Genomic DNA, 26235 nt, shown 5'->3' with positions numbered 1-26235 from the left:
GAGCTGTCAGCGCGGTTTCCAATTATCCAAAACCCAAATGAATCCGAAAAACTTGTCGGCTGAGGCACATTTCCATGGCACGGCCACAAATCAAAGGCAAGTTTCACTTTTCCTGTCAATTTTGCTACAGTCCAAAAAGTTTCGTGTGGTCAACCACGGCTGGTTCGTCGGTTGGGTGGTTGGGTGGTTGGGTTACTTTTCGAACTGCTGAGCTGGCCAGAAATATCTCTCCTGTCCTGTATAAATTTGATTTGCTAATGAGCCGAGTCCGAACCATATGAAATTTAAAATACTTTTTCTCTCTCTCTCTTTCCCTCTCTCTCTCACTGGCCTTGGCTTGCCTCCTCGACAGCTCCTGCGGCTTATCAAGTGTGGTATGTTGGCCAACTGTGGTTTTGGCGCCCCCAGAGCTGTGGCACGTATTTGAGCAGCGGTTTTAATTGGTCCAGCTGTGGATGTGGGTCACCCAAAATTATATTTGAACGTGTGATAAATGAATAAGAAAGCTGCAACTTTTTGATTGCCGAGGGAGACCCGCAAGAGCTGCTAAACTGAAGATACCTGCTTCGTTTTAATTGATTATATTTAATCAATAAGTTACAAAGTGTTTGCTTAAGTTCTGAGCTCTCAACAACTTACAAAATAGTTGGTATTTTGTTGCATCACAGACTTTGCTTAAACTGAGAGAAAATCACAGATTGCTGAACGTCTTTTCAGTTTGAATATGTCAAGCTGGATTTTTTAAGTATAAATAAATAAATAATCAGTGCAATGCTTATATTTAGATAAATATTAAATTGTAGTCTAAATATGTGTCAATACTTCTAGTAAACTTTGCATATTCTATAATGATATATAAATACAATTTACTTACCCATTTATAATTCCCAACTCAACTAAAACAAAACAATTTTTTTTTTTTTTTAGTAATAATTAATAATTTTATTTTTTTTTACCATTTTTCTTAGCATTCTTATTTTTTGTCACATTTTTGATGACTTAGTTAATTTATTTACCAATTTATATGCATAGATTTTCTTTTTATTTAGCCTAACACACTTTCTTTAAACTTAAAACTCTGTCATTAAATTCTGCTTAAGCGCAATGCGCTCTAACAATTTGCATTATAATTACCTTTTCTCTATATATAAATTTACTTTTACTATGCAGGACATTCCCGATTCAATAAACGGGTACACTCACACCGAATCGAACTGCCTTTACAGTTAGCAGTTGGCCATATCTATATAATATATATAAATATACATACAAATACAACAAAAATCGTAGTCTAAATAATTATTTTCTTTATACAAGTATTTATTTATTTACAAGTTGACTTAATCGTAATACATCTACCTCCACTTTCTTCAGATTTCTTTTCCTTTTGTTTTTGCTCGGAACATTTTCGCTACAAATAAAATTTTTCTACTAAGTTTCAGAGTCTTTTAGAAGTTGCCTTAATTTTAATTTTAATTTTTACTGATTTTTATTTATACTTTTAATTTTCTACACGTCTTTTTATGTTAATGTAATTATAGAGAATTTTCAGTTTATTCGACTTGGAGAGATATAGCCAACATATTTGAACAACCGAATATAGTTGTTGCTTTCTAATTTAGCTTTAGACTGAATTGGAATCTGTTTTAAATGATATCCTTTAATCGATATGGTATCGATAAATTTTCGATTTATTGACTGAGTCGCATTTATGTTCTCAAATATACATACATATACATACATTGATATGATTCAATAAGTAATCTTTGGATATGCGCCTATCGATATTTCTCTTTTGATATTGGAAAAGGATATGCCTTTAAATCTATGCGGAAGATAGGCCAGATGGTCATAATAGAATAGAACTTAGCTATGCACAGCACCTTAACGAGAACAGAACTATAACAGATTCATATATACATAGAACTACTTACACACGTATATACATACATATATATCTATCAGTATATATGTATATAATTAACACGATTAGCTGACCATCTAGTCTAGGTTTAGGTCTAGCCGCTTACGTCTGCTTCGCCATAGTCGAAGATCTTGCGTCTAGACGAATTAGACGCAGCTCTCGGGCACACGCTGGGTCATGAGGCAATCTTTAATCGCATTTATATTGATGTTGTCATCCAAATCCTGTGACGAATTGCACGAGGTGGTTGTTGTCGAGGTCACGCCCACGCCCATAACGCTGCCCACGCTGCCCAGCAGCAAGCTGGAACCGGAGCCCGGCTGATGATGTTGCTGATGATGATGATGTTGCTGCTGCTGCTGCTGCTGTTGCTGATGATGATGATGGCGATTCAAGGTGGCCGTGTGACCCTGCGTATGCTGCAGCCTGCCACTGGCATAGGCATTCAGTATATACCCACCGCCGCTGCCCAGGCCGGGCGGCAGAGTGCCGACGCCGCTGCTGTGCGCCGGCTGCAAATGCGCTGCCAGCGTCGCAGTCGAGGACAGCGATGTGGGCGATCCAATGATGGTGCCACCCATGCCCAGTGTCAATGGCTTCCCGCCACCCACACCGCCACCCATGCCCATCCCCATGCCCATGCCCAGGCTGCCCATCATGCTGCTGCTGGGCGAGATGACGGTGCTGCTGCAGCCCCCTCCCACCGCTGCGACGGCGGCCAGCAGCTGCGCTCGCTGTGCATTGATCTGGTTGTAGGTGACCGGCGGATTCGCCGGATCACTGGACAGCGCTGTAGTCGTCGTCATGGCCGGTGCCTGCAAGCATAGATGTGCATGGAAAAGTTAGAAAAGAATCACTCAACTGGAAAGCTTTCAGTTGCTATGCTAAACCAGCTACAGTCTCTGATATTTGTGCCTGAGTTGCGCCACATTTTGGTAAAGGCATTTGAACAATTTGCCAATGTAACGTGGCTAAATCATTTTAAAACTGTTTCATGCCAAATTTGTATGCACTTTCTCATGGCTGTTGATAAAGTTAGCTAGTTATAATTTAATGTTATTATTCATTTTATTATTCGGCATTTAATAAATCTATGCTAACCACACATTATCGTATCTGTGTGATGCTGTGCTCACAGATTCATTTATATTGTGCTTAATGAACTTTAATCCTATTATGATTTCAAGCGTATTCACATTTTTATCCAAATCGCCCCGAAATGTTGTGAGAGCATGAAAAGCGAATGTTTAATTATCGAAAAATATATTTCTTTTTTTCTTTTATTTTTGGCAGTTGAATTGGAAATTCTAATTGAAAACCTCTCGATGCGATTACCAGATTGCTGAATTGCATTGCTGCCTCCGCTGCTGCTGCTCCTGCTGTTGCTGCTGTTGCTGTTGCAGATTTTGCCTCGATTCGCCTGTTTCTGTTATGTTTGCCCATATTTAAAAATATTTAATTAACGAATTGAGTTATGCCCAATATGGGCAACGCTCCATAAGCCACGCCCCCACGCTGCCTGCTTGTAATTTAAATGTAATTGACATCAGTGCAGCCAAACTCCATTGGCTGCCCCAAGTCTCCCAGCAGCCCTGACTGCCTTTTATCTCCGGAACATGTTTTTTTTTTTGTTTTTATTTATATGCCTTTTGCAGTGAATAACTATTGTAGGGTGTATATGAATATAAAATTCATAAAGATTTTGCTTTATCGGTTTAATTAAAATTTAAATGCTGAAGGTATCTGTCAATGAATTATTACATCGTAAAAGCCTTCTCTTTAAGAAACTATTTTTTCGGATCATAGAGGCCAAAGGTTACTGATTACAGGGTGTCTGCTGGACCTTTCTACTTGTGCATACATTTTTCTCATATGTCAGAGCAGGGTATTTTTTAGGGTAGCCCAAACTGTTAAAGCATTTCAACGTGTTTAATTATTTATTAATTTATATTTTAAATACTTATTTGTTTTGTATGTATTTATTTATTATTTATTATTTATTATTTATTATTTATTATTTATTATTTATTATTTATTATTTATTATTTATTATTTATTATTTATTATTTATTATTTATTATTTATTATTTATTATTTATTATTTATTATTTATTATTTATTACTTATTATTTGTTTATTTATTTATTTTTATTTATTTTTTTTTTTTTTTTAATTTTGATTTATATTTTTTTATTGATTTATTTACTAAACTTATGTCTGGACCTGTAACACTTAATTTACTTAGTGTCAGGCTTATATTTTAGTCAAGCACATTATATAAAAAAACTTCAGCTTGATCAACAAGGATTTTTCGTTATATTGCTTATGTGTGATCTTTGAACAGGGTAATCCTAATATAACTGCATTGCGTATGTCTGGCTTAAAATAGCTCAAATTATTTAATTTCGAAGCAAAGAGGTCTGCTTCTTCTGCACTCGTTTCTTTACCTACAGAGTATGTCTTTATCGAGCACACCCCACTTACTCATTGTTCCTAATTTATCATTTATTTTGGTTTGGCGCTGCGAATGGACTTATTGTTCTGTTCTGTTTCAGCTTTCAGGTTAGATTAGTAAAATGCATGCAGAATATTCCATTTGCATATAATGCAATACTATTCATATACATATGGAATATATATAGTATAGTATAGAGAGATATGGGTTGCTCTCTGGTCTGTTGTCAACATGCACATATGGTCACGAGCAGGGAGCACTCTAATCGCACTCGGAACAGCTTATGTTAATGCCGGCCATCCCGACCAGTCGAAACCGAAATCCATAAATGAACTCTAATTGCAAATTTAATGAAATGAAAACAAATGGTTGAGCGGGCGCTTCAGATGCGCAGATGCTGCTATCCCGCATTTATAATTAAAGCCAACAACAACAACAGCTGCAAACACAATTTCGGAATATTTTATAGAACTAATAAATAGTGCAAACACGTTCGTTGTCCCCAATTTATGCATTTATTAAAATCATAATTGTATATAAATGTTTTATTTGTTTTTGGTTTTTGAAAAAAGATGAGAAGAGAAAAGTGGAATATTTTATATAAGCTTCACACATTGGAATTGGGTAAACGGTGTCAATTGTTTTAGAAATATTTTCTATATAAGATAAAATTTATTTCCGTTACATATGCACAGTTAAATTCCAAATATTTATTAAATTTATGAATGTAATGGCATAATAGGATAATGATTAATCAAATTTAAAATAAAGTAAAGTTAAAGTGCTCTAGTCACGAGCAAACTCTTTTAGGGTTTGAGAACTTGAATAGATTGTTAAAACTAAACATGAAGCTCTTAAGCGTGAGAGGATAGATCCAGGAAGTAAAGCAAACCTGCAATTGAAGCACCTACTAATACTTTTGAAATCATTGGGCTTTTGAGAGTTGCAAGAGACACACAGACAGACGGCAGGGCACACAGATGAATTGTCGCATAGCCAGATCGACTTTCCCTCTGAGCGACATCGCTTAGTCAACTACGTTTCCTGCTATATACCACATTCTTTTTATCAAAAACTTTATTCCCAAAGATAGGATATTTCTCTCTTTTCTCTTTCTCTTTTCTCACTTTTACTTTCCTTCTCTCTCACTCTCACGCTCACTTTACTTCTTCCCAGCTTCTTCACTTTCTGTCTCTACTTTCAATTTCACACTCCCTCCCTATTTATCTGTCTCTTTCTCTCACTGTCTGTCTCTCTCTCTCTCTATCTCTCCCTCTCTCTCTCTCTCTCTCTCTCTCTCTCCCTCTCTCTCTATCTCTCTCCCTCTCTCTCTCTCTCTCTATCTCTCTCCCTCTCTCTCTCTCTCTCTCTCTCTCTCTCTTTCTCTGTCACACACAGTCTGCCGCTCTTTCTTTCCCACCCCTCTCTCTATCACTCTTCCTGTCACCGCCTATCCCTCTCTCGCTCTCTTCCCACTTAACCATGACAAATTTGCATATTCAAGATTTCAGCGCAAGTTTTCCATTGTATTCTTTTATTGTTGTATGAAACTTAAGGCGCACACATGTTGCACATTCAATCACATTCAACTGATTTACGGCCACAAAATCCCGTGCTTGCCCTTCTGCCGCTCCCCTTCAGTCAACAAACTGTGAGTTGAGCAATATAAAAATACTGAGAATATTGATTGATTATGGCTAGCTCGACATGATGTATTGTGTTTGTTAACGGGCGAAATAAGGAGCGTAGCTTGCAATTACCTTGTCGCTCTAGCTCTTGGCTGGTTGCCTGTTGCCTGTTGCCGGATGCCTCTTACCAGTTGCCTGTTGCCTGTTGTTTGGTTGCAATGCAGAAATGCTTGCCGCATTATCCCGGGACTTAGTCAATGGCTTTTATTTATAACTCCCGAACAGGGTGGAAGGGAGGGAGGGGCGGAAGAGTGAGCGGCTGTGCGTCCGCTCTGACAGTTTAAAAGCTTTTTTTAATAAACACCCTTTGGCATGCTTTGGGGTTTTCGGTTTGAGGTTTTGGGGCTTGGGTTTTATTATACCCTGAACCCATTGAAAATGGGAAATCAGGGTATAATGGTTTTGTGAAAAAGTATGTAACGGGCAGAAGGAGGCGTGGCAGACCCCACAAAGTATATATATTCTTGATCAGCGTGACGAGCTGAGTCGATATAGCCCTGTCCGTCTGTCCGTCCGTCCGTCCGTCCGTCCGTCCGTCCGTCCGTCCGTCCGTATGAGTGCGTCGATCTCAGAAGTTATAAGAGCTAGCGAGCTGAAATTTGGCATACATACTCGTGTGTACCATACGCAGTACGAGTTTGCTTTATTTTTTCGATAAATCGTCCGATAACTTTTTTATCGAGAATAATCGAAAAATTGATTTTGTTTTTTTGGCCTAATTTGAACATTTTTAGACCTGGAGACTTCAAATTTGCGTTGTATATAAAGTTAATGGATACAAAGATTTTGTAATTTACAGATTTTGGATACCACGCCCCCTTCTCCCCCAAATCGTAAAAAACGCATTTCAAGTACTAGAGACTTGTGCTTTGGAATGTACACACATATTTACCATATGATTACACTCTGAAAGTTTCATTAAGATCATATGTTTACAAAAGAAATTATTCGACAAATAAATTCTCATAATATTGCCCACACTGCAGCGCAGCCCAACCGCAGTCGCTGCTTACTGCGCAGTTAGCAGAGCGCAGGCTTATGCGTGCGTGTGGATGCATGTGTATGTATGTGTGCATAAAAGAAGTGCAGAATGATTAGAATATCAGATTAGAGGGTTCAGGGTATCTCCTAGTCGAGCAGTCTCGACTAGAGCTTTCTTACTTGTTTTATTTTATTTTTTATTGGAATTTGATGCCCGTGCTGCGGTTGTCCACACTTTTGTTTAGCAATTTGGCAATTTGAGTATTTGATTGGTTTTTCGGTGTAAAAAAGAAAAAAAAAACTAACCAACAGCCCCAATAAATAAAAGTGGAACCGAGAAATTGACAGCGTGGCTAATAATAACCATCAAAATATGAACCTGACACGAGGCAGTAATTCGAGACCCTCAAAGCCAGCAAAAATGATTGCCAAAGGCCGAGCCAATCAAATGGCAATGCAAATGTCAAGGCAATCGTCGAGCTGCTGCTTCAATCACTTTTTGCTCATACTCCAAGCAATTCCTGTTTCGCTTGGATTGCCCATTTTAATTATATTCCACAGTTTGCCGCATCTCATCTAGCTTCCCCTTTCCCCTTTGCACTTGCAAAGAGGCCAATTTAATTCTCTTTTGCCTATGCTTATAAACTCTGACAGCCAACTACAGAAATGACTTTTCGATTCGAAGTCTAGTTGACTCGAGGTAAAGTTATTCAGGTATATCACTAAAAGCTCATTCTTAAATATATGAATTGAAGGCATATAAATCAGAGAATTTTCTATTTTTGAATCGCTTCAAAACGTTGAAGCTCGCAATATCTACAGACAAAGCAGATATAGGTTACCATATGAATATTGCTCATACGCAATGTTGTTCAACTTTATAAATTTGCTTAAATCTAAAAAAAAAACCAATTTACCCTACATAGACTTTATTAAGCCTGGCTTATTGTATTTTGATTATGAATTAATCGATTGATTTTCAGTGCCACACAAATGGTGAAATGAGGGATTGCTATATACACATTAATTTCAGCTCAGTTCCCATTTGATTATTTGATTTTCATATTAGCCGAATTTAATTAAGTATTTAGTGATTCTAAACTCTCTAATCTAATCAATTTATATTCAAAATTAAGTCATATTGAGCTTGTGTTTGGATGAGATTCAAGCACATATTTGATTTTGTAAACACACAATTTATTGTATCAAAAGAATGTTACATAAAATTCAATCAAAAATTTTCTATTTAAACAGCTCGTCCCCCTCGCCTTCTTCTGTTTCCATTGAAAATGAGCTCAGAGTACATAAATCTCATAGATAACTTCAGATTTTAATCAGTTATTGAACCCAAGCAAGAGGCATTTAGTTTATAGCTATTGTTAATTTGAATTATGCCTGAAGCAGAGTTATTTTAGACTTTATCCTAATAATAAAATATATATGATATAAACATAAATATAATATATATGAGATATGTGATATATATTATTACTCCTTAGCTCTTTAGCTTCATTTGGCTTCATTGATTCATAATATTATTTTCATGCCATTTGTCAAGAAAATACATCGCCAAATCTGAGTAGGATTAGCTTAATTACAATAATATTTTATTCCTTACTCCTACAAAAAACAGTTATTGCTCATTTGGTAAAGACGTGAAGGGAGCTACTTACATTGCCATTGGGTGACCATTTGGAAATGCTGCCAACGAGTCCAACAGCTGATGGCGTTGCAGCAGTTGCTGCTGCTGCTGTTGCTGATGCAGATGCTGTAGCTGATGCTGTTGTCGCCGCAAACTGATGCGCATCGCGGTCGGCTGCAGGGGCAGCAGCAGCCACCGCTGTCGACGTGCTGCTGCCGGTGGCGGTGCCGGTGGCTGTGGTGCTGCCGACATTGGAGGCATTGCTGCCGCTGCTGCCGGCGCTGCTGCCGCCAACTGTGCGATTGAAATTTATTGATGTTGTGTTGCCACGATTTTCGGGGGTCCGCGCAGGAGTCCGAGCAGGAGTTACCATGTGAGGATGCGGTTGCGTTTTAGATTGGCGTATACCATCGTTAAAAATATTTACGATTAAAAGAAAATTGCATCCGTTGATTGGATTGGATTGGATTGGATTGGATTGGTTATTGGTTCCGTTTCGGGTGGTTGATGTTGTTGTAGTAGTTGTTGGTGGTCGTATTGTTATGTTGATGAGATTGATTACGATTACGCGTTGTCCGCACAGCAAAAGTCAGGACAGCCGGACAGACATGGAAAGTAAATGTCGGAAAAGTAGTCATAAGAATTTGATTAAAGTTCAACATGCACTATAAAATATCAAAATGAGCCCCAAAAGTCGAATTTTGGATACACTTTAAAACTATCTGAATTGGAATTCGAGTTGAGTGATGAACAAAGTAATTTCCATCTTGATGAATATCTGTGTTAATAACTTTGTTGGCCAACTGCTTGAGCTAGCTGAGCTACTCGTAGAGTAAGGGTACTTACCATATTGTGAGGGTATAACATCTGGATCACGTTCATCCTCGACCAAATCCTCAGATGATTTCGTTTTTATGTCCGTGTGCTGCCAGCGCGGCTTCTCCAGGTTGTTGCTCTGCAAAGTGTCATCAAACATTATTAATTGCATGCGCATGGCAAATCAGCAAAATCGCTAAAGTGGAGAGTGGAAAGTGGAAAGTCGAAAGTGGAAAGTGAAAAGTGAAAAGTGGCAGCAGGTGGCAAAATGAATCCTTCTTGCCTCACACTCACCTTGAAGACGTCGCCCGCTTGGGTGACCACGCCCGCTGCCGTCGCCTTGTTGCCGTGCTGGCGATTGCGTCGCAGATTGTGCACGAATGTAACCACAAAGATGCGTATCGCGATGGCCACCCCAATAATTATGATGGTTAGAACGCTGCCAACAATCACCGGCGACAGCGTTAGCGTCACATCGTCGTCTGTGTGTTATCGGTATTATTGTTGTCATCAGTTATTGTCGTAATTGCAGGTTGACAATCGTCGGTCATAAATCATCGTCAATTTTAGATAGATTGCCATCGGTCGTCGCAAATAACACACATATACATCATGTTGGTGTGAGTGTGTATGCCATTTCCATTCAATTTAACGTTTGACAGTTTTATTTTTAGGCGATTCGTGTGAGCAGCATATGAAAATTAGAAGAATTTAGTAATGTGAACGTGAGTTATATTTATATTACAAGACACGGTGCACAGTGGAGCGAGTTGCACAAAATTGTGGGTCAAATATAATTATATGTGTTTTGAAAGACTGCTTGGCTTGGAAAATATGATTAAATATAATAGTATATATTTGATTGCTTTGCTTGTTAATTGTATTAAGTCAACTGCAAGACTCGACTTGAAATTGGAAAAATAATGCCTAGTTTATCATTATGCCGTTAGATTAGATTTGGGAATAAATAGGATTACTAAGACTATAATTTCAGCTAATCAACGTGTTGAAAATTAATCTAGTAGGGGAATCCAATCCAAATCCAAATAAATAAAATTTGGAAAAATTTGGCATGTTTTTATTAATATTGTTGTTTTATTTATAGTAATTATTATTATTTTTTTTATTTGTTTCACTTAATTTAACTTATTTTATTTAATTTTTTTTTTTTAATTTATTATTATTTTTTTAAATTTATTTGTTTATATTTATTTCATGATATTTATATTTTATTTATTTTTTTTATTTATTTTTCAATTATTTTTGCGTTTATTTTCTTTATATTATATATTTTATTTATTTAGTCATATTTTTTTTAAATTTTTTTTATATTTTTTTAATTTATTTTTCTTTTGTTTAATATTTTCTTAATTTTAAATATTTTATTTATTTATATTTAATTATTATTTTTCATTCATTGATTTTCTAAAATTCTATTTCTCTTTTGCAAGCGTAGTTTTATGAATGCTTTATGCATTGAAAATCAGGTTTGAAGGAATCATACTCATACTCACATAGTTGTTATTCGTCTGTGCAATGGAATAACTAACTACTTCATACATATGTATATATGTATATATAATATAACGATATTTTGCTACTGCTGCTCCTGCTGATGCTGCTGCAGTGCAGCTGGCAGATCTGAAAGTAATTTTGCACACATTTCAAGGCAGCAGAATGTGGCCCAAGCAGAAGTCGGGCTTGTTGATTATGTGAGTACTGCAGATGTGAGTACTGGTACCTGTCAAGTGTCGCCGCCATATGTGGAGTTGCAAGTAGGCGAGCAGACAACAACAAGACTGGCCTGGGATTAAAACATGAAATCACTGAAAAGCAGCTGACTCGGGTGAGCTATGCTCTCAGAGGCTGCTTTTCCGTGTCAAATGCAAGTAGCAGCCCAACAATTCCCATCCATCAATCAAGCCTAGCCGAGTCGAGTGTATTTGTGTGTGTAAGTGAGTGTGTGTGTGTGTTTGTGTGTTTGTTATGTTGCGTGCCACTCACCTGTCTTGTAAGCCGTTGAGCCAATTATGAAATCGGGCAACAGATATGCTGCACTGCGTCCCTTTTGATTGTAGGAGTAAATGCGCAGCCTCAATGAGTTGTTCTCCTGCATCATCATCGAGGTGAGCGTGTCCAGATTCTCCAGCGAGAAGAGCGCCTCCTCCGCGTTGCTCAGATTGAATCTGTGCAAAGATTTAGAGCGTCATCATACACATTACGATTATAATCATTATCATCATTATGTATTATTAAATCAGCATGGCAAATCAACAGCTCTAAGCCCTTAATCATGTGCAATCAAATGTCAGCTTGGCACTGAAACCCTCTCGCATATATCTATATATAAATATAGATACCTTCCTTCTTTTTTGGCAGCTTACGCCTTTTACATTTCTGCCTTGGACTATGCGGCCCAAATCAAGCGAAACCCCCCACAGCCCGCCCAATGCCACAGACACACACAAACCGAAGCCCAAATCTAACCAAGGCATTGCTCCAATCATGACCTCAATTTAAATTTGATGCCTTTTGCCTTGTTGCGGCTTTCACTTGTCTCTTGTCTCCTGTCTCCTCTTTTATTTTTTCTCTTCTCTTTATTTTTTGGCAAACTCTGAAATATTAGGGTTCATTGTCTATATACATTTTGCATCAGTTTTTCATCCCCTGGAATGCTCTCAGCTTGAGGTATTAGAGATTCATGAAGCAATACGTAATACACTGAGCGAAAACTGAGTCTGAATTTATAATTATTGTATTTGAGTCAAAAATGTTTTCTTTTTATTATAAAAATGTTTAGTATATTCCTTAGCATAAATCAAATAAGACACGGAAGGCATACGGAATACCCTGAATAAATGGAGACATATATATTTAACAGCAATAATTTCTCCTCTTTTACACAAATTATAAATCATTATTTATTTCATATTCCATTATTCTTTGTATATATATATATTTAACTTTTTCTATATCTCTATATCTTATACCATATTCTCTCTATATAATTTTCACTCTCCCCCATTTTATAGAGTATTAAGAGTTCATCTCAGCCCAGCAAATTCTAATCTCTTCTTCTTGCTCATATGCCATTTACGTCAACAAACATTTTTACATTGATGAGGACGTTTGTTGCGTTTTGGCGCAATCTCTTCAAATGAGGGTCCTTTGATATTTTTTGTGGAGCTGCTGCCCGCTGCCCAACAACACATCTCCCCTCAGGCCGTTTTGGCATTGTTTTAATAAGCAATATTTATTAAATGTTTGCGGTTTTGCTTCGATTCGTTTCAAGAAAATTTATACATTGCCTGCCGCATAATATAATCTGTGTGTGGGTGTGCCTGTATGGGAGTGCCTGTGTGTGTGTGGGTGTGTGCATATGAATACGCTTCGATTCTTTTGGGTTTGAGCTCGGTAATAAAATGCGCATCTTCTTAAACACGCATTTGACATGCATATAAATTGTTGATTTGCGCTGGCAAAACATTTGGAATGGAAGCAACTTGGCCCGAAGGCCCTCTCTTTTACGCCTAATTACACACTCGCCCCCTGCTAAGAGCAGGAGGTGTGGTCGCTTTTGACTCGCCTCCTGCCTCTCTGTCTCCCTCCCTCTTCCTCTCTCACTCTTGCTGTCGCCACGCAATTGTCCAACTGAAACTGATATTGAATAATATCGCATTCAGGAGGCTGTCAAATGCAGATAGAAGTTCCCCCCATTGTATGGGGATGTGGTGGATGCGGCGTGGGCATGGGAGACCATTATAAATATATCTTTAATTTATAAATTTTATGTAAATAGGCTTCTCTATATGCACATACATATATTTGTAAGTGAGTTTCTATAGATATTCAAGCATTGAACTGTTGAACAAACACAAAACCAAATACAAATAAAACTCTTCGAATCCATTGAGTAGTATATATATGTATATTGTATATGTGTATGCCCTATTAAGTATTCGCACCGTACTTAACTATTCTATATTTATATATGATTATGAAACTCTTTTACTATACTTAAATTCAAATTGTAGGAGTTATGAATTCCTTTTAGTTTTCTCAACTCTTTTTCTTTTTCTTTTATGTTATTTTGATTAACCTCAGGTTATATTTAATCGTATATTTGACTTTTTTGACATATGCTGAAAAGCTGAGTCTTGGGGCGGCCGCTAAGCAAAGTTCCCCAAACGTAATCCGCTTATAAGCAATCCACAGAGGAAAACGTGCTTGCTCTTTATGTGTCCCTGTGTCTGTGTACGTTTGTGCTGGTGTGTGTGTTTGTGTGTGCCCATCCGTTTGTTGTAGTTGTCGGTTTATACGTGTGGCTGATTAATATGCTTACCTGGTAATGCCGGTGCGTGTTGAAAACATTTCGAGCACAAATATTTGCGGCAGGCCGCCATCGTAGCCGGGAATGCATTGTATGTCAACACTCAGTTCGGTGCGATTGAAGATGCTGCAATTGCTGACGCCATTTGGCAGAGCTGCGCCCAGATGGTCGGAATCGGAATTTATGTGGTCCAATGTTTACAGATAGTGCAGCAAATTAACATGAATGAGAAAGCGAGAAAACAGGGAAGAAGAGCAATGAACAGTTGTTCTGTTGTTACAGCGAGAGCCCCAGAGTGTTTGCTTGTGGCCTTAACGTGTTCAGGCCAAAAGAAAAACCCCTCAGCGGCAGATTTACACACAGAAATCAGTTGCAACGGTTAAACAATGCCAACGAATGTAAATAATCTGGTGCCTTTGGTGTATTTATATAAGCGTCGCAGTTGAATATTGAGACTGTAGACAACAGATTTATCACACTCGGCTACGAATACACCTAAAGACTCTCACTTAAATACTTTCTGTACTCTTCGCTCTGCTGTTTCAGCAGCACTCAAACTACTTCTTTTATCGCTCTGAAGCCTGACATGCATCTGTTGCATTCACACCTATATATCTTCAGCTCTCCTAACGCTGCTGCATTGCAAACCAATCAGAACAAAGATCGCAAATGGTTGACTCATTTTTCACTCTCTCCACAGCAATGGCTGATCAGCTATCGCTGTAAGCTGAGTGAGAGTGGGATAGAGAACGTTACTTAACAGAGCGGCCACTGCTGTTGAGTGCGTGAGAACAAAAAGCATGCTATAAGTGATTGTAGACAACAGACTTCTCTCTCCACAGCAATTGTCACTCTGTTAAGTTATTCTTTCTGTTAAGAACAGCCCATTTCCTTACATCGAAGACTGATAATGATGTCTGAGTTATATTTTACACTCTCCACAGCAATGCCCGCTGTAATCTCTGTCGTCCATCTCACTTACTCGCACTCATGTTCATTCGTGCTCTGAGCATTTCTGCAGCTCAAATAGAGATTAAAAGCCAGAGCCATTGCTCCAGAACACAGAGTGTGCAAACTGATATATACAGATAAATAAACGTAGCAACTTTTCATGTGAATATTTAATATTATATTTCTTAATATAGCTGTAGTTGAACTACCGATGAATTACCTGCTAAAACAACTTGAAAGAGACAGGGATGCTGCTGTGTTCCCACTTCGTTAGCTGCCCAGCAGGACAGTGTACCATAATCCTGCAAATATGTCAAGTAAGAAATATATTTATATGCATATGTATATACATTTTTGCACGCTCCTTAATTGGTCAAGGTAGATGGCCTTTACCTGATCTGTAACCGGAGTGTACTTTAAAATGCTGCGGCTTCCATTCACGCTGAATCGTTCACTGCCCACGTCCAGAGTTTCGCCTGAGTTGTTAAATTTCCAGCGAAATGTTCTGCATGTGTTTGTTGGTTTTATTTTTATCATTGTTGTTGGTGTTGTTGTTGTTGTTGTTTGTGTTGCGTTGACATTTTGACAGTTGCGTTGTCAGTGGCAAGCGCATGCAAAAGACAGAAACATCAGTCCAGCCAAAAGGGCGAATGTCACATGGGAGAGAGAGACAGAGGGAGAAAAAGAAAGCCATGTTTGAAAAGTCTTACATTTTTAAAATAGCTCGTTAAAATATTAAAGGTTAAGCACATACACAAACACACACAGTATTACAGTTGACCACCGTAGATGAACAGAGTTGACTCCGCTTCGCACATGAAAAGCCTCTTAAAAGGTTAATTATCTCTGGCATATTCGGTTGGACGCTTTCAGTTTTTCTCACGGCCTTAATAAATTATTTATAACTATATGCAAATGTATATAATGAAATCAATCAATAAACAATCTGCAGAAGCATAAAATTGAAAAGAGAAGAGGCGTAACAGCGCTGTTAAAGGTCAACTCTCATTGCCCTGTTAACAGCCACAGAGCGGACAAAGTGCGCTAAAAGATTGCGTAGCAGAACACCAAAAGAACATACTTAAAGCCAACAGCACCGTTAAATACCATCGCTCGATCCCACTGTAAACATCCAGAGAGCGGTTAGAGTGTGCAAAGAATCAGCACAACATTAAACTTATTTATGTTCACAGAAGAGAGCAACAGTGTTAACAGCAGAAAGATGTTATACTACTTAGGCAGCAGAACTAATCGAACTCTTCATGCTGCTCCTTATGTTAAGTCGTAAATAAATTTAATATCCATAGAGAAAAAGTGAAGTTAGTGCTCAGCTACGCTCTGTTAGCATGAACTAACAGCGAATATAGCATATCTATAAAAAAAAAAAAAAAAAACTCAATATTAATCAAACACAATCTTGCAGCAATTTAAAATTAAGTTAACAGCAACATTTAGTAATAAATTTATAATAATTGTACTATTTCTATTCTCAGTGAAAATGTTTATAAAATCAACTTTCAGCTTCATTTACATTTTTAAAGAATTTTCCGCTTTAATTCTTACTCTACCCAATGATTTGCATTTTTCACGAAATGATACTTTAATTTAAGAATTACACACGAAAAAAAAGCAATGCCGACAAAAAGAGGATTAACAAAATGGCTGGCATCGCTGTCAAGCAGTTAAATGCTGATAAATTAACTTGTAGCCGCCCACCTTGGGCTAGCCCAGCGGCGCGCAGCTAGTCCCTCCGCCGGCCTTAAAAAGTATGCAGCCGTTTTTTTTAACGCTCAAGCTGAGCAACGGCCGCGAGTGAAGCTTGCTGCTCCCACTCACACTGCAGCCCGTCCCGCGTCGCCTAGAGCCCGCTCTCGCAGCTGTACCACAACAATTACACAGGGCAGCTGTGCTGCCAGCGGCAACAACGCGCATATTTTGCGCCAGCTAATGATTAATTATTTTAGCATAAAGCGTCAACTCAAGACGCAGCCACAGACACCAACAAAAGCAACAACAGCAACGAAAATAGCAAGCGCTACAACAACAACAAAAAGAGAAAAACAGAACGAAAAATTGAAATTAAATACAAGACAAGGCAGCTGGACAGACGCACAGAGAGAGAGAAAGAGAGAGAGAGAGAGAGAGAGAGAGAGAGAGAGAGAGAGAGAAAGAAACAGAGGGAGAGGAACGACGCGAGACGAGACGAGCATAAAGTCGCTCGACAGGCCACAGCGGTGCGTTGTGGTGCGAAGGCGGCGGCTGGCTCATTAAAAAAACATTAAAGTGGGGCAAATGTGGCAATGCGAATTAACAGAGTCCAGCAGTGAGCGCCAGCGCAGCTGCCTTCCCTCACCCCCACACCCACCGCCTCGCGCTCCACTCACTGTAGCGGCAGCTGCATATTTAAAATAAATTAAAGTGCCTCACATTAGCCAAGGCGTGGCAAGCAGGGACAACGCTTTGAAGTGCCGGCAAATCAAAATATTGCTGAATTTCGCACATTTCCTAACATACAAACAGCATTTTCCGTTTCGCATACCCACGCAATAACACACAGACACACGCACACCCACACACACACATATATATATATATATATATATATATATATATATATATATATATATATAGAATTACAGCCATTTGTCAATTTAGCAAACTTCCATGCAACAGGAAACCGGAAGCAATTGCCTACATAACAAAAAAAGAGCAAGTGAAGGAGAGACAAAGCCTTGCCAGGGGCGCGTGAAGGGTTGCAGAGCAATGAATTTTCTTTTACTGTTTTTCGATTTTTCTTCTTGTTTTTCTTTTTTTTTTTCCTGTCAAAACTTACCGTGGCGGCGGATCCGCTTGTATCTCGCATACTACCTCAACAGTCTCATCCTTGGAGGCACCAATTAGTATAACACGATCCGTGTGCTTGCAAACAGGTGTATCTGAAAGAGAAGCAAAGAGAACAATGTGAATATGTAATTCAACTTTAAAGTTCTTTAAAAATAAAAATCACATTTAATCAAATTTGAAAAAATTATATTAAATACTTATGATTTATTTTAAATATTCCGTATAGTTTATTAAGTCACTATATACATTTTTAAAATTTTTAATTATTAATTTTATTTTGTATATTATTATTTAAATTTTTTTTATTTATTATTTATTTATTTTTGTTATATATATTTTTATTAGCATAAAATATTGAACTCAACTTATAAAGCACTTTATAAAAAAAAATTGATTAATATAAGTTTTTATATTACAATCTATGAAATACAAAATTTCCTATTTATTTATCATATGCAATAAATGTAGCTTTTTAAATGCTATTTGCCTTATTTATTATATATATTATATTTTAATACTTATTTATTATTCACAATATTAATAAATATCCCTTAAGGCAATGACAATAATTAAATAATTTTTACGGCGTAATGAAATTAATCGCGACTCTCGCGAAATCAATATTACCAAAAATAATTCATACCGTAATCAAGAGAATACATCTATAGCTACATTTACAACAGTAACTTAGCTTGCAAATGCGAAAAAAAAAGGAAAAGAATAATAAAAGAACAAAATAAACAATAGCAAGAAAAAAGCGCAGAGAAAAATGAGGCAACTCATTTTCTTTTGCTTGCCAAGTTGCTGGGGCGTTGATCACGTTGAGGCAAACGCACAAAAGTGATTTAGACAGCTGGGCGGCTCACTCATCAGTTAGGCTACGAGTGGGCAGGGCAGTGCGGTGCGGTGCGGTGCGGTGCGGTGCGGTGCGGGGCTGGGCGTGGGAACAGGGGTTGGCTGTGCCAGTGCGGCAGTCAGTCAGTGTCAAAGGCAACGTTGGGTGGCAACGCGTTGGCGTTCTTGTTTACTTGAAATTAATTGATGTGGCAACATGATTTAGTACTCGCAGGTAAATAAGGCGTTCATAAATGTTAAAGGATTATTAGCTGACAGCACACGTGGCGTATGCGTAATTTCACGTTGTTGTCAACAGAACGCCTTCCACCGCCACCCACCACTCCCTTGTACCTTTCATCCATTGCGTTTAAGACCAAAAACCCAACCACCAACCACCAACTCCCAGAACCCCAAAACCCCCAGCAGAGAAACCAAACGCATTAGCAGTCAGGCAAGTTGAATTTTTGATGAATTGTTTGTCTTAAAAATTTACAAAAGGGCGTAATTAATTAGCCAAAAAATAACAGCTCCGCTCTCTTCCTCTTCCTCTTCCTCATTCCCTTCCCCGGCGTAATTGTTGCTGTTGCTTATTTAAATTACGAGTTCACGAGGGCTGTTTGATCAGTCGACAGCTAATTAGGCAGCACTCGAGACAGCACTTGAATAAGCACTTGTTGCTGGCACAAACGCCCAAAGTTCAATGACATCAAACATAATGTAGGAAATTACATTGCAAGAAAGAGAGAGAGAGAGAGAGAGAGAGAGAGAGAGTGAGAGGCAGATAGAGATGGTGGTTAAGAGCGAGAAAGAAAGAAAGGAATAGCAGCAGAGTCATCGAGAGAGAAACATATTAAAAGCTAGACGGAGAGAGAGCGAAAGACATACAGAGAGAGAGAGAGAGAGAGAGAGAGAGAGAGAGAGAGAGAGAGATAGAAACTGAGCGTAAGCATTTGATTTTGCCTTTGATACTTATCGCAGAGATTAGAAATGTGAGAAGGCAGAAATAGCTGAAATTCCTCATAGATTAAATTATTAATATAATTAATTAGCAAATTAAAAGCAGCAATTTCTATAAATAAACTGGAATTTGGTATTAGTAGTTAAGATAAGCTGAGGTGTTTGTGGAGTGACTTTTCCTCTATCGAACAAGAACTTAATCAAAAGCACAACTAATTTGGCCATTATAAAAAACTGTTGTTAAATAATCATCATCATGCTTTTACTTCACAGGATTTCTTTGCTGGCGCTGAATGCACAAAAATCAACAGACCAAAATATGCAAAATATAAAAAATCGTTGCATAACTTAAGGGGCTGTTACTGCAGACAGTGTTTTATTATGTTATAATTATGTTAACTAACTAATGTTACTTTAAAGTAATTATACGGTGTAAAAATTAAATTATCATTCAAAGATCGTCGCGTTCATATATACGAACGGACGGACAGACAGACGAACAAAGCTGAATCGTCTCATATGATTTATGGTGTCTGCCACGCTTTCTTCAGTCTGTTACATACACATTTTAACAAATTCATTACTAGTCAGTGATGAAAATCTGCTTTACACAGCAGCTGAGCTCCCATTATGGTCTGTAAACATGTTTAAATACTCTTACAAATTAAGCATATACATGTATACATATAGACTTGTATGTGTACATGTAATGCTTCTTTAAGCATTAGCTGCAATTGAAAAGAAATATAAGTTTGTCGCTTGAACAAAAACCAAAATGTCAGCAGACGTCAACAACAGCAGCAGCAGCAGGAGGAGGAGCAGCAGCAGGAGTAGCAGGAGTAGCAGCAGCGGGGCTGCTTTGTAGAGGCATTTAATTTATGGCTCGAAGCAATGCGTCAGTCTAGTTGCATGTAACAAAGAGGAGAAGCAAAAGTGGCATTTGAATTGCTGTTGCAACATGTGTATGGCCCAGAGGCAACAAGAAAAAATGAGAAAAAAAAAGGACGGGCAACAGACTATATATGCCGCTAAATCCGGCTCCGAAACTCATTATGAGTGCGATCAGCAGCCGAGCGAAGGCGCTTGTCAAATTGCTTGAATTAAAGCGCAGCTGCAGCAGCAGCAGGAGCAGCAGTAGTAGCAGGAGAAGAGCTGCAGCTGAAGCTGGAGCTGGCAACATTTCGCGGCCTGTTAAATTGAAGCATAATTCCGCGGCAGCTGCAGCAGCAGCAATGAAATATGAGGCAACGCATGTGGCAAGCATATGAAAAGCGACTGGATTTTCCAGATAAGCGACGCAAGGCTTTGGATGATGAGGGTAAGCGAGGAGGTTTACTGCTGCCTGCTATAGCTGCTGTATCTGCCATTGCTGCTGCTGCTGCTGCTGCTGCTGTTGGCAAAATGTTGTATTTATGCAAAAAGCGGAATGAAAAATATTTTCACAGCCTTGACTTGCAACTGCGCCACATCGAGACGACGCCGTCGACGAGAGCGACAACAACTCAACTCGAGTTCAGCTCAAGAGTTCCAGTTGTAAAATGAAAACGGTCGAGCGCAACAAAAATGGAGGAAAAGAAACTTGCAATACATCAAAAAAAAAAAAAAAAAATTTAAAGGTTGCTGTGGCGGCGAGGGGAGTGAGCTGTGGAGTCCCCGCTGTAGCTTGACAACGTCGCTGTCTCACTCTGTGATAAGAGACATGGGTCAAAGGGTCAGCCAGAGAGCCAGACAACCAGATAGATGAGGCATTCCAGCAAACTGCGCATAAGACCAACTGATGCGAAGCGAAAACAAAAGAACTGAATGGGATTACAGGGTATACGTGACTTATCTATGATTTTTATATACAGGAAGATAAAGTACAGGCAACAATGCTCGGAGAACCCTTTCAATATGTCTAAATATATATTTTCAATATATGAATATGTTTTGATAGACAGGCAAACAAATTAATGGAACAGCTCTCTTGGGTCTTGAAGAGTCTTGCCATTCTTCCATTCATTATATGTAGAAAGCTTTGATGTAGAGAAAAAACAGTGTACAGAGAATAATTCGCTAGGATTAGAGGATGTGGAGGTCGCTCTATATGTCTGACTTATAATTTCTATAAATTAGACCTCAAGCTATTCTTTCAATATATGAATATACACTCTTCAATATGAAAAAGAATACGCCTGAACTATTTATTGAGTCTTGCGCTTACTTAGAATATATGAAGAGAGATTTGATAGTCCTAGAGAGTTGTCATGAATATATGTATGAATTCTAATACATATATACATGACAACCTTCTGGGATTTTAGGGTATATGTCTGTTCTGTGTTATGAGAAGAGTCTTGAGTCCATTACGTATTTGAAGAGAACTTTGATATAGAGACAAACAAAATACGGGCAATAAATCTATAGGAACTCCTGAATATCTCTCTATCAATTTGTGAATGTATATAGGAGAACATACAGGCAACAACTTTCTGGTATTATAGGGTTAATGCTTGATCCATTTAATGAGAAGAGTCTTTCGCATCCACTGATATATCATCCATTGATGATATACAGGAAAGCGAATATACCTGATCCATGCTCCCTTGGCAACATCTTTCTAGAGTATATTCCTGATCTATGCATTGAGCAGACTCTGGCATATCTCTTTATATATGTATGTGTATTTATATGCCCACATAATTATTTTACTCACATTGATCTATGCTCTCTGGCAATATCTATGAACATAGATTTGATATAAAGGTAAAGTATAAGCAACATCTCTCTGGATTTATAGAGTATATGCTCGAGCAGATTCGTGCAGCCTCTCTTTATAAATTTATGTGTATTTATATTTATATGTATGTATGCGTGCGTATATCCTTATATGTCCACATATTTGTTCTACTCACATTTAACGCGCAGCGGCAACTGATTGCTGACCGTTTCGCCTTCGTCGTTGATGGCGCTGCACGCATAATTTCCGGCATAGTGTTTCGTTATCTTCTGCAGCACCAGGCTCTGATTGGAGCGTATGACGCGAGCCGAGGTATTGTGTTCCAAGTGAATGCCCTGTATGCAATAGTAAAGGATATTTATTGTTCAAGCAAAAATATTATTATTATTATGGGCTGTGTGGGAATATGGAATATTAAAGAATGGAAACCAACGAAAGAGAGTGGAAGGCCCAAGCCACTTTTTGAAATTTGGGGCATATTTCAGCCAGATAGTAGCCGTTTTCTTGCACATATACAGACTTTTCTTTATTTTCTGTCAGTTGCCGTCAGTATTTGCCAAACATCTATTTTCAATTAATAGACATCCTTCAACCTGCTGTCATAGTTTCGGCAAACGTTTGCAATTTCAATTTTGCCTGAGATGTGCGATGCAATCGAGTCGAGCTTGTTAGGCCATTCAGAAAGGCGAACGCTACTGATAAACCGATTCAATTCGAAAGGCCAACAACTATGGCTGACTTCCATGTCAGTTTGGGCCGTACGTATGCTCTTTGCTGATTGATTGAGAGGAAGGAACGAGGCGGCGACTGCAAGTGAGCGACTGCAGCCAAAGCGTTGCTTAAATCAATGCCGCAAATCCCAAAACTATTTTGGGAAATGGAATGGCATATGGCGGCGTCACTCTGAACTCCCTAGCCTAGCCCCCATGGCCCCGACGCGTTGTCAGCCTTGGTGTGAAATGAATTGAAATGAGCAAATGCAGCAGGGAACAGCAGCAGCAACAGCAGTAGCAGCAGGATCAGGAGCAGGAGCAGGAGCGGCAGGAGCGCAGCTATACGCAACTAGCCAATGCTATTGACACTTAAACAGAAAATGAATGGAAAGCAACCAAGCAGACAGCCGGGGTCAGAGCAGACTCGAGCACGACCTGAAGCTCAGTTCCTGTTGGCACTGCGTATGGGTGTGTGTGTGTGTGTGTATTTGGGGTTCGCCATGAGGTTTCATTTCCAGCTGGCTACACGCGACTTACATTATGTAACCACAACAGTTTCCGCCATTGAGGATTCGATTGTACGTGACACTCGAAGTAAACATCGTCGCCTTCCTTGATATCATCCGGTGTCAGCGTGGAGCCCAGGCGCAGCGTCACCAATGGAGGATCTGCAAACAATTATAGACAGGTATTAGGCGAGAGCTATAAATTGAGAAATGATTAAGTGTTCATTATAGGCAACGACTTGTCTGAGAGAGGATGGGTATGGGTATATACAATTATCTTATATCTGTATACTTATATATTTATAAACTCTCCCACTTGATTCATCTTCAATGTGTTTTAAAATAAAGCCAGGTTCTCTCTCTCTCTCTTTCCATTCTTACTCCTTAACCGTCAACTGCCTAATACACTGCCCACTATAAATATATATGCCCTTGGCCGCCATCAGCTGCACAAAGAATCGAATTTATATTTTTACGAAATTATTTATAATCATAATTCTTTTATAAAATGTTTAAGGTAAATAAAATTCAATGAAAAAAAATATTTAAAAACAATATAAAATAAATAATTAAATTTTTTTTATATGTATATTTAAGTAACTTAGAATGTATATTTTTAGACCCATAAAAACTCCCATCTGATTTATCTTCAATGTATTTTTAAAATCAGTACAGGTTCTTTTTTTCTCTCCCCTTCTCTCCCTCTCCCTCTCTCTCTCTCTCTCACTCTCTCTCTCTCTCTCTCTCTCTGTGCCTTTGTTTCTTCGTCTCTAACCTTCAACTGCCTAATACACTGCCCACTATATATATATGCCCTTGCTCTACAATTGACCGCCATCAGCTGCGCAATAAGTCGAGTGATCTATTTGATTTAATAGTGCTTGGCAAATATGAGAGCGATTTGCTGCAACGACAGCAACATCAGCATCAGCATCAGCATCAACATCAACAAAGAGTTATGGCAACAACACAGCCTAATGGCAGCTGGCAACTGGCAACTGGGGACAAGTAGCAGGGATCGGTTCGCCTGGCCTGTGGCGCTGCTTGCGAGCATGTGTTGCCGCTTAAGTCGTTTGAATTTGCTTAACGAGCCACAAACTTTGCGACAAACACAGCAAAGCACGGCACAGCACGGCAGGGCAAAGCATAGCACAGCATAGTGTAGAGGACCTTAGAAAGGCTGCGGCCAGCATGTTGAACGTTGAAACGTTCAACGTTCAACGGTTTGAAGGAAGGACGTGCCACGTGCCAACCTTAATATTGTTGAGTTATTGGCGGCCAAAGCCAAACGGCGCCAGTCAAGAGTTAGACGACGACAACGACGACGACGACGACGACGACGACGATGGGGCCAAAAGTTTGCTCACTTTTGAATGGCCTCGCAAAGTTTACTCAACACCCCGCCTCTACTCGCCTACTCGGCTATACTCACCGCGCTTCGCGCAAACGTCTGAGCTCTGAGCAGTCGCCTCGCCAATCAGCAAAAGTGCTCGAAAGGGACCCGCTGCAAAAACTCTTTCGTCGAAAGTCGCGACGCCGTATTTCCGCACACATGTTGCAGGCCATTTTTGTGATTATCATTTACCGTTAACTGCCAGCAAACTGCAAAAATGAAACCAGCAAACTCTCCACCCCTGCAACCCCACCACAACTCTCCACTCTGCCGCTTTTTGATTTCAGGCTATCGATCGAGCCTCCAGCAATTTATGTGCAAATGAAAGTTGTCTTATTATATCACATGAAATGATATATGCGCTGCGATTTGGCTGTTTTAAAGCTAAGCTCAGATGATTTTAAAGGCCAAAATTAGCGGTAAACTATTTGAAACTAAGAGTTCAGAGTGTACGAGAATCGCTCAACAGCTATGATTTGAATTTATATTTAATTTATAAAATAGGAGATCATCAATTAATATTATTTATTTGCATACATATTCCAAGATAAATTCTCTTTGTCGTATTTTTAATCTCAGACATAAATTCCTTATACATTTACGCTTTCCATGCCAATGAACAAACCTTCTTTATATATTCCTTCTATATTTTATTCCCTTGAAATAAACATTTCAAATAATATTTTGTTTTTATTCATATAGAAATTGCTTTCAATATTTATTTCTTCTGTACCAGTTCTCTCTTTATCGATTGCCTCTCTATACCAACGCTTTCTCGCCTTCATTAATCATAGTGTGCCCTATATTTCGGGCAGAAGTACAACAAATACAACAACAAAATACAACTGACAATAATATATTTGTTGTATCCTTTTTCAGCGTAGAGCTTTAAAGTATGGAATTTAAAATAATCTTGGATGATTGGCTGGCTGCCTTCTATATATATATATATATATATATATATATATATATATATATATATATATATATATATATATATATGAAAATATATATATGCGCATATATCATATCTAGAGAGCGTAAGCTGGCACTTCTATTGCTCTGCTCTGGCGTGCGTCCACTTTAAAAATATCAACTCAAATTGCAGCATTGAGAAAAATATCGCGATGCTTTCGCTTCTCCGAAATGCGAGGCACGCACACAGCACAAGCGCCAATGTATCCCAGCCATAAACAACGGCCGAGGGACATGCACAGACACACACACGTACACGTACATACACATAAATATATTGTCTGCGTAGTGCGCTCATGGGAATCTCTATGTCTGTGATTGCATTGCATGTTTTGTTGTCCTGCTGCCTTGTTTGCTGGGGCCACATTATAAATTTTAAAACGAGCGTGTCACATACGCACACACACACACACACACACACACATAGCGCGCGCGCAGTCGCTCTTACACATAAAGAAAATTATACGTACGGAATGCAGCAGCAGCAGCCCTGCCACGCCCCCC

General features: G+C 38.6%; 1 protein-coding gene across 1 annotated transcript in view; it reads right to left on the bottom strand.

Annotated features, from left to right (window-relative positions):
• Positions 1-1668: 1668 nt before the first annotated feature.
• Positions 1669-26235, bottom strand: part of side-II (sidestep II transmembrane protein) — an 88922-nt gene continuing 64355 nt past the window's right edge. The window contains exons 10-20 of the mRNA XM_089465875.1: positions 23395-23525; positions 22320-22479; positions 17621-17723; positions 15181-15292; positions 15008-15089; positions 13849-13990; positions 11511-11692; positions 9801-9988; positions 9537-9645; positions 8722-8984; positions 1669-2739 (exon numbers count right to left, since the gene is read on the bottom strand). Coding sequence (XP_089322001.1) covers positions 2071-2739; positions 8722-8984; positions 9537-9645; positions 9801-9988; positions 11511-11692; positions 13849-13990; positions 15008-15089; positions 15181-15292; positions 17621-17723; positions 22320-22479; positions 23395-23525 — 2141 coding nt within the window. The 3' untranslated portion in view covers positions 1669-2070. The remainder of the gene's footprint in view (positions 2740-8721; positions 8985-9536; positions 9646-9800; positions 9989-11510; positions 11693-13848; positions 13991-15007; positions 15090-15180; positions 15293-17620; positions 17724-22319; positions 22480-23394; positions 23526-26235) is intronic.

Source organism: Drosophila arizonae, chromosome 3 (assembly GCF_054131065.1).
Source record: "Drosophila arizonae isolate 15081-1271.41 chromosome 3, UAZ_ARI_1.0, whole genome shotgun sequence".
Lineage (NCBI taxonomy): Eukaryota > Metazoa > Arthropoda > Insecta > Diptera > Drosophilidae > Drosophila > Drosophila arizonae.
This window is presented reverse-complemented; position numbering and strand designations above follow the sequence as displayed.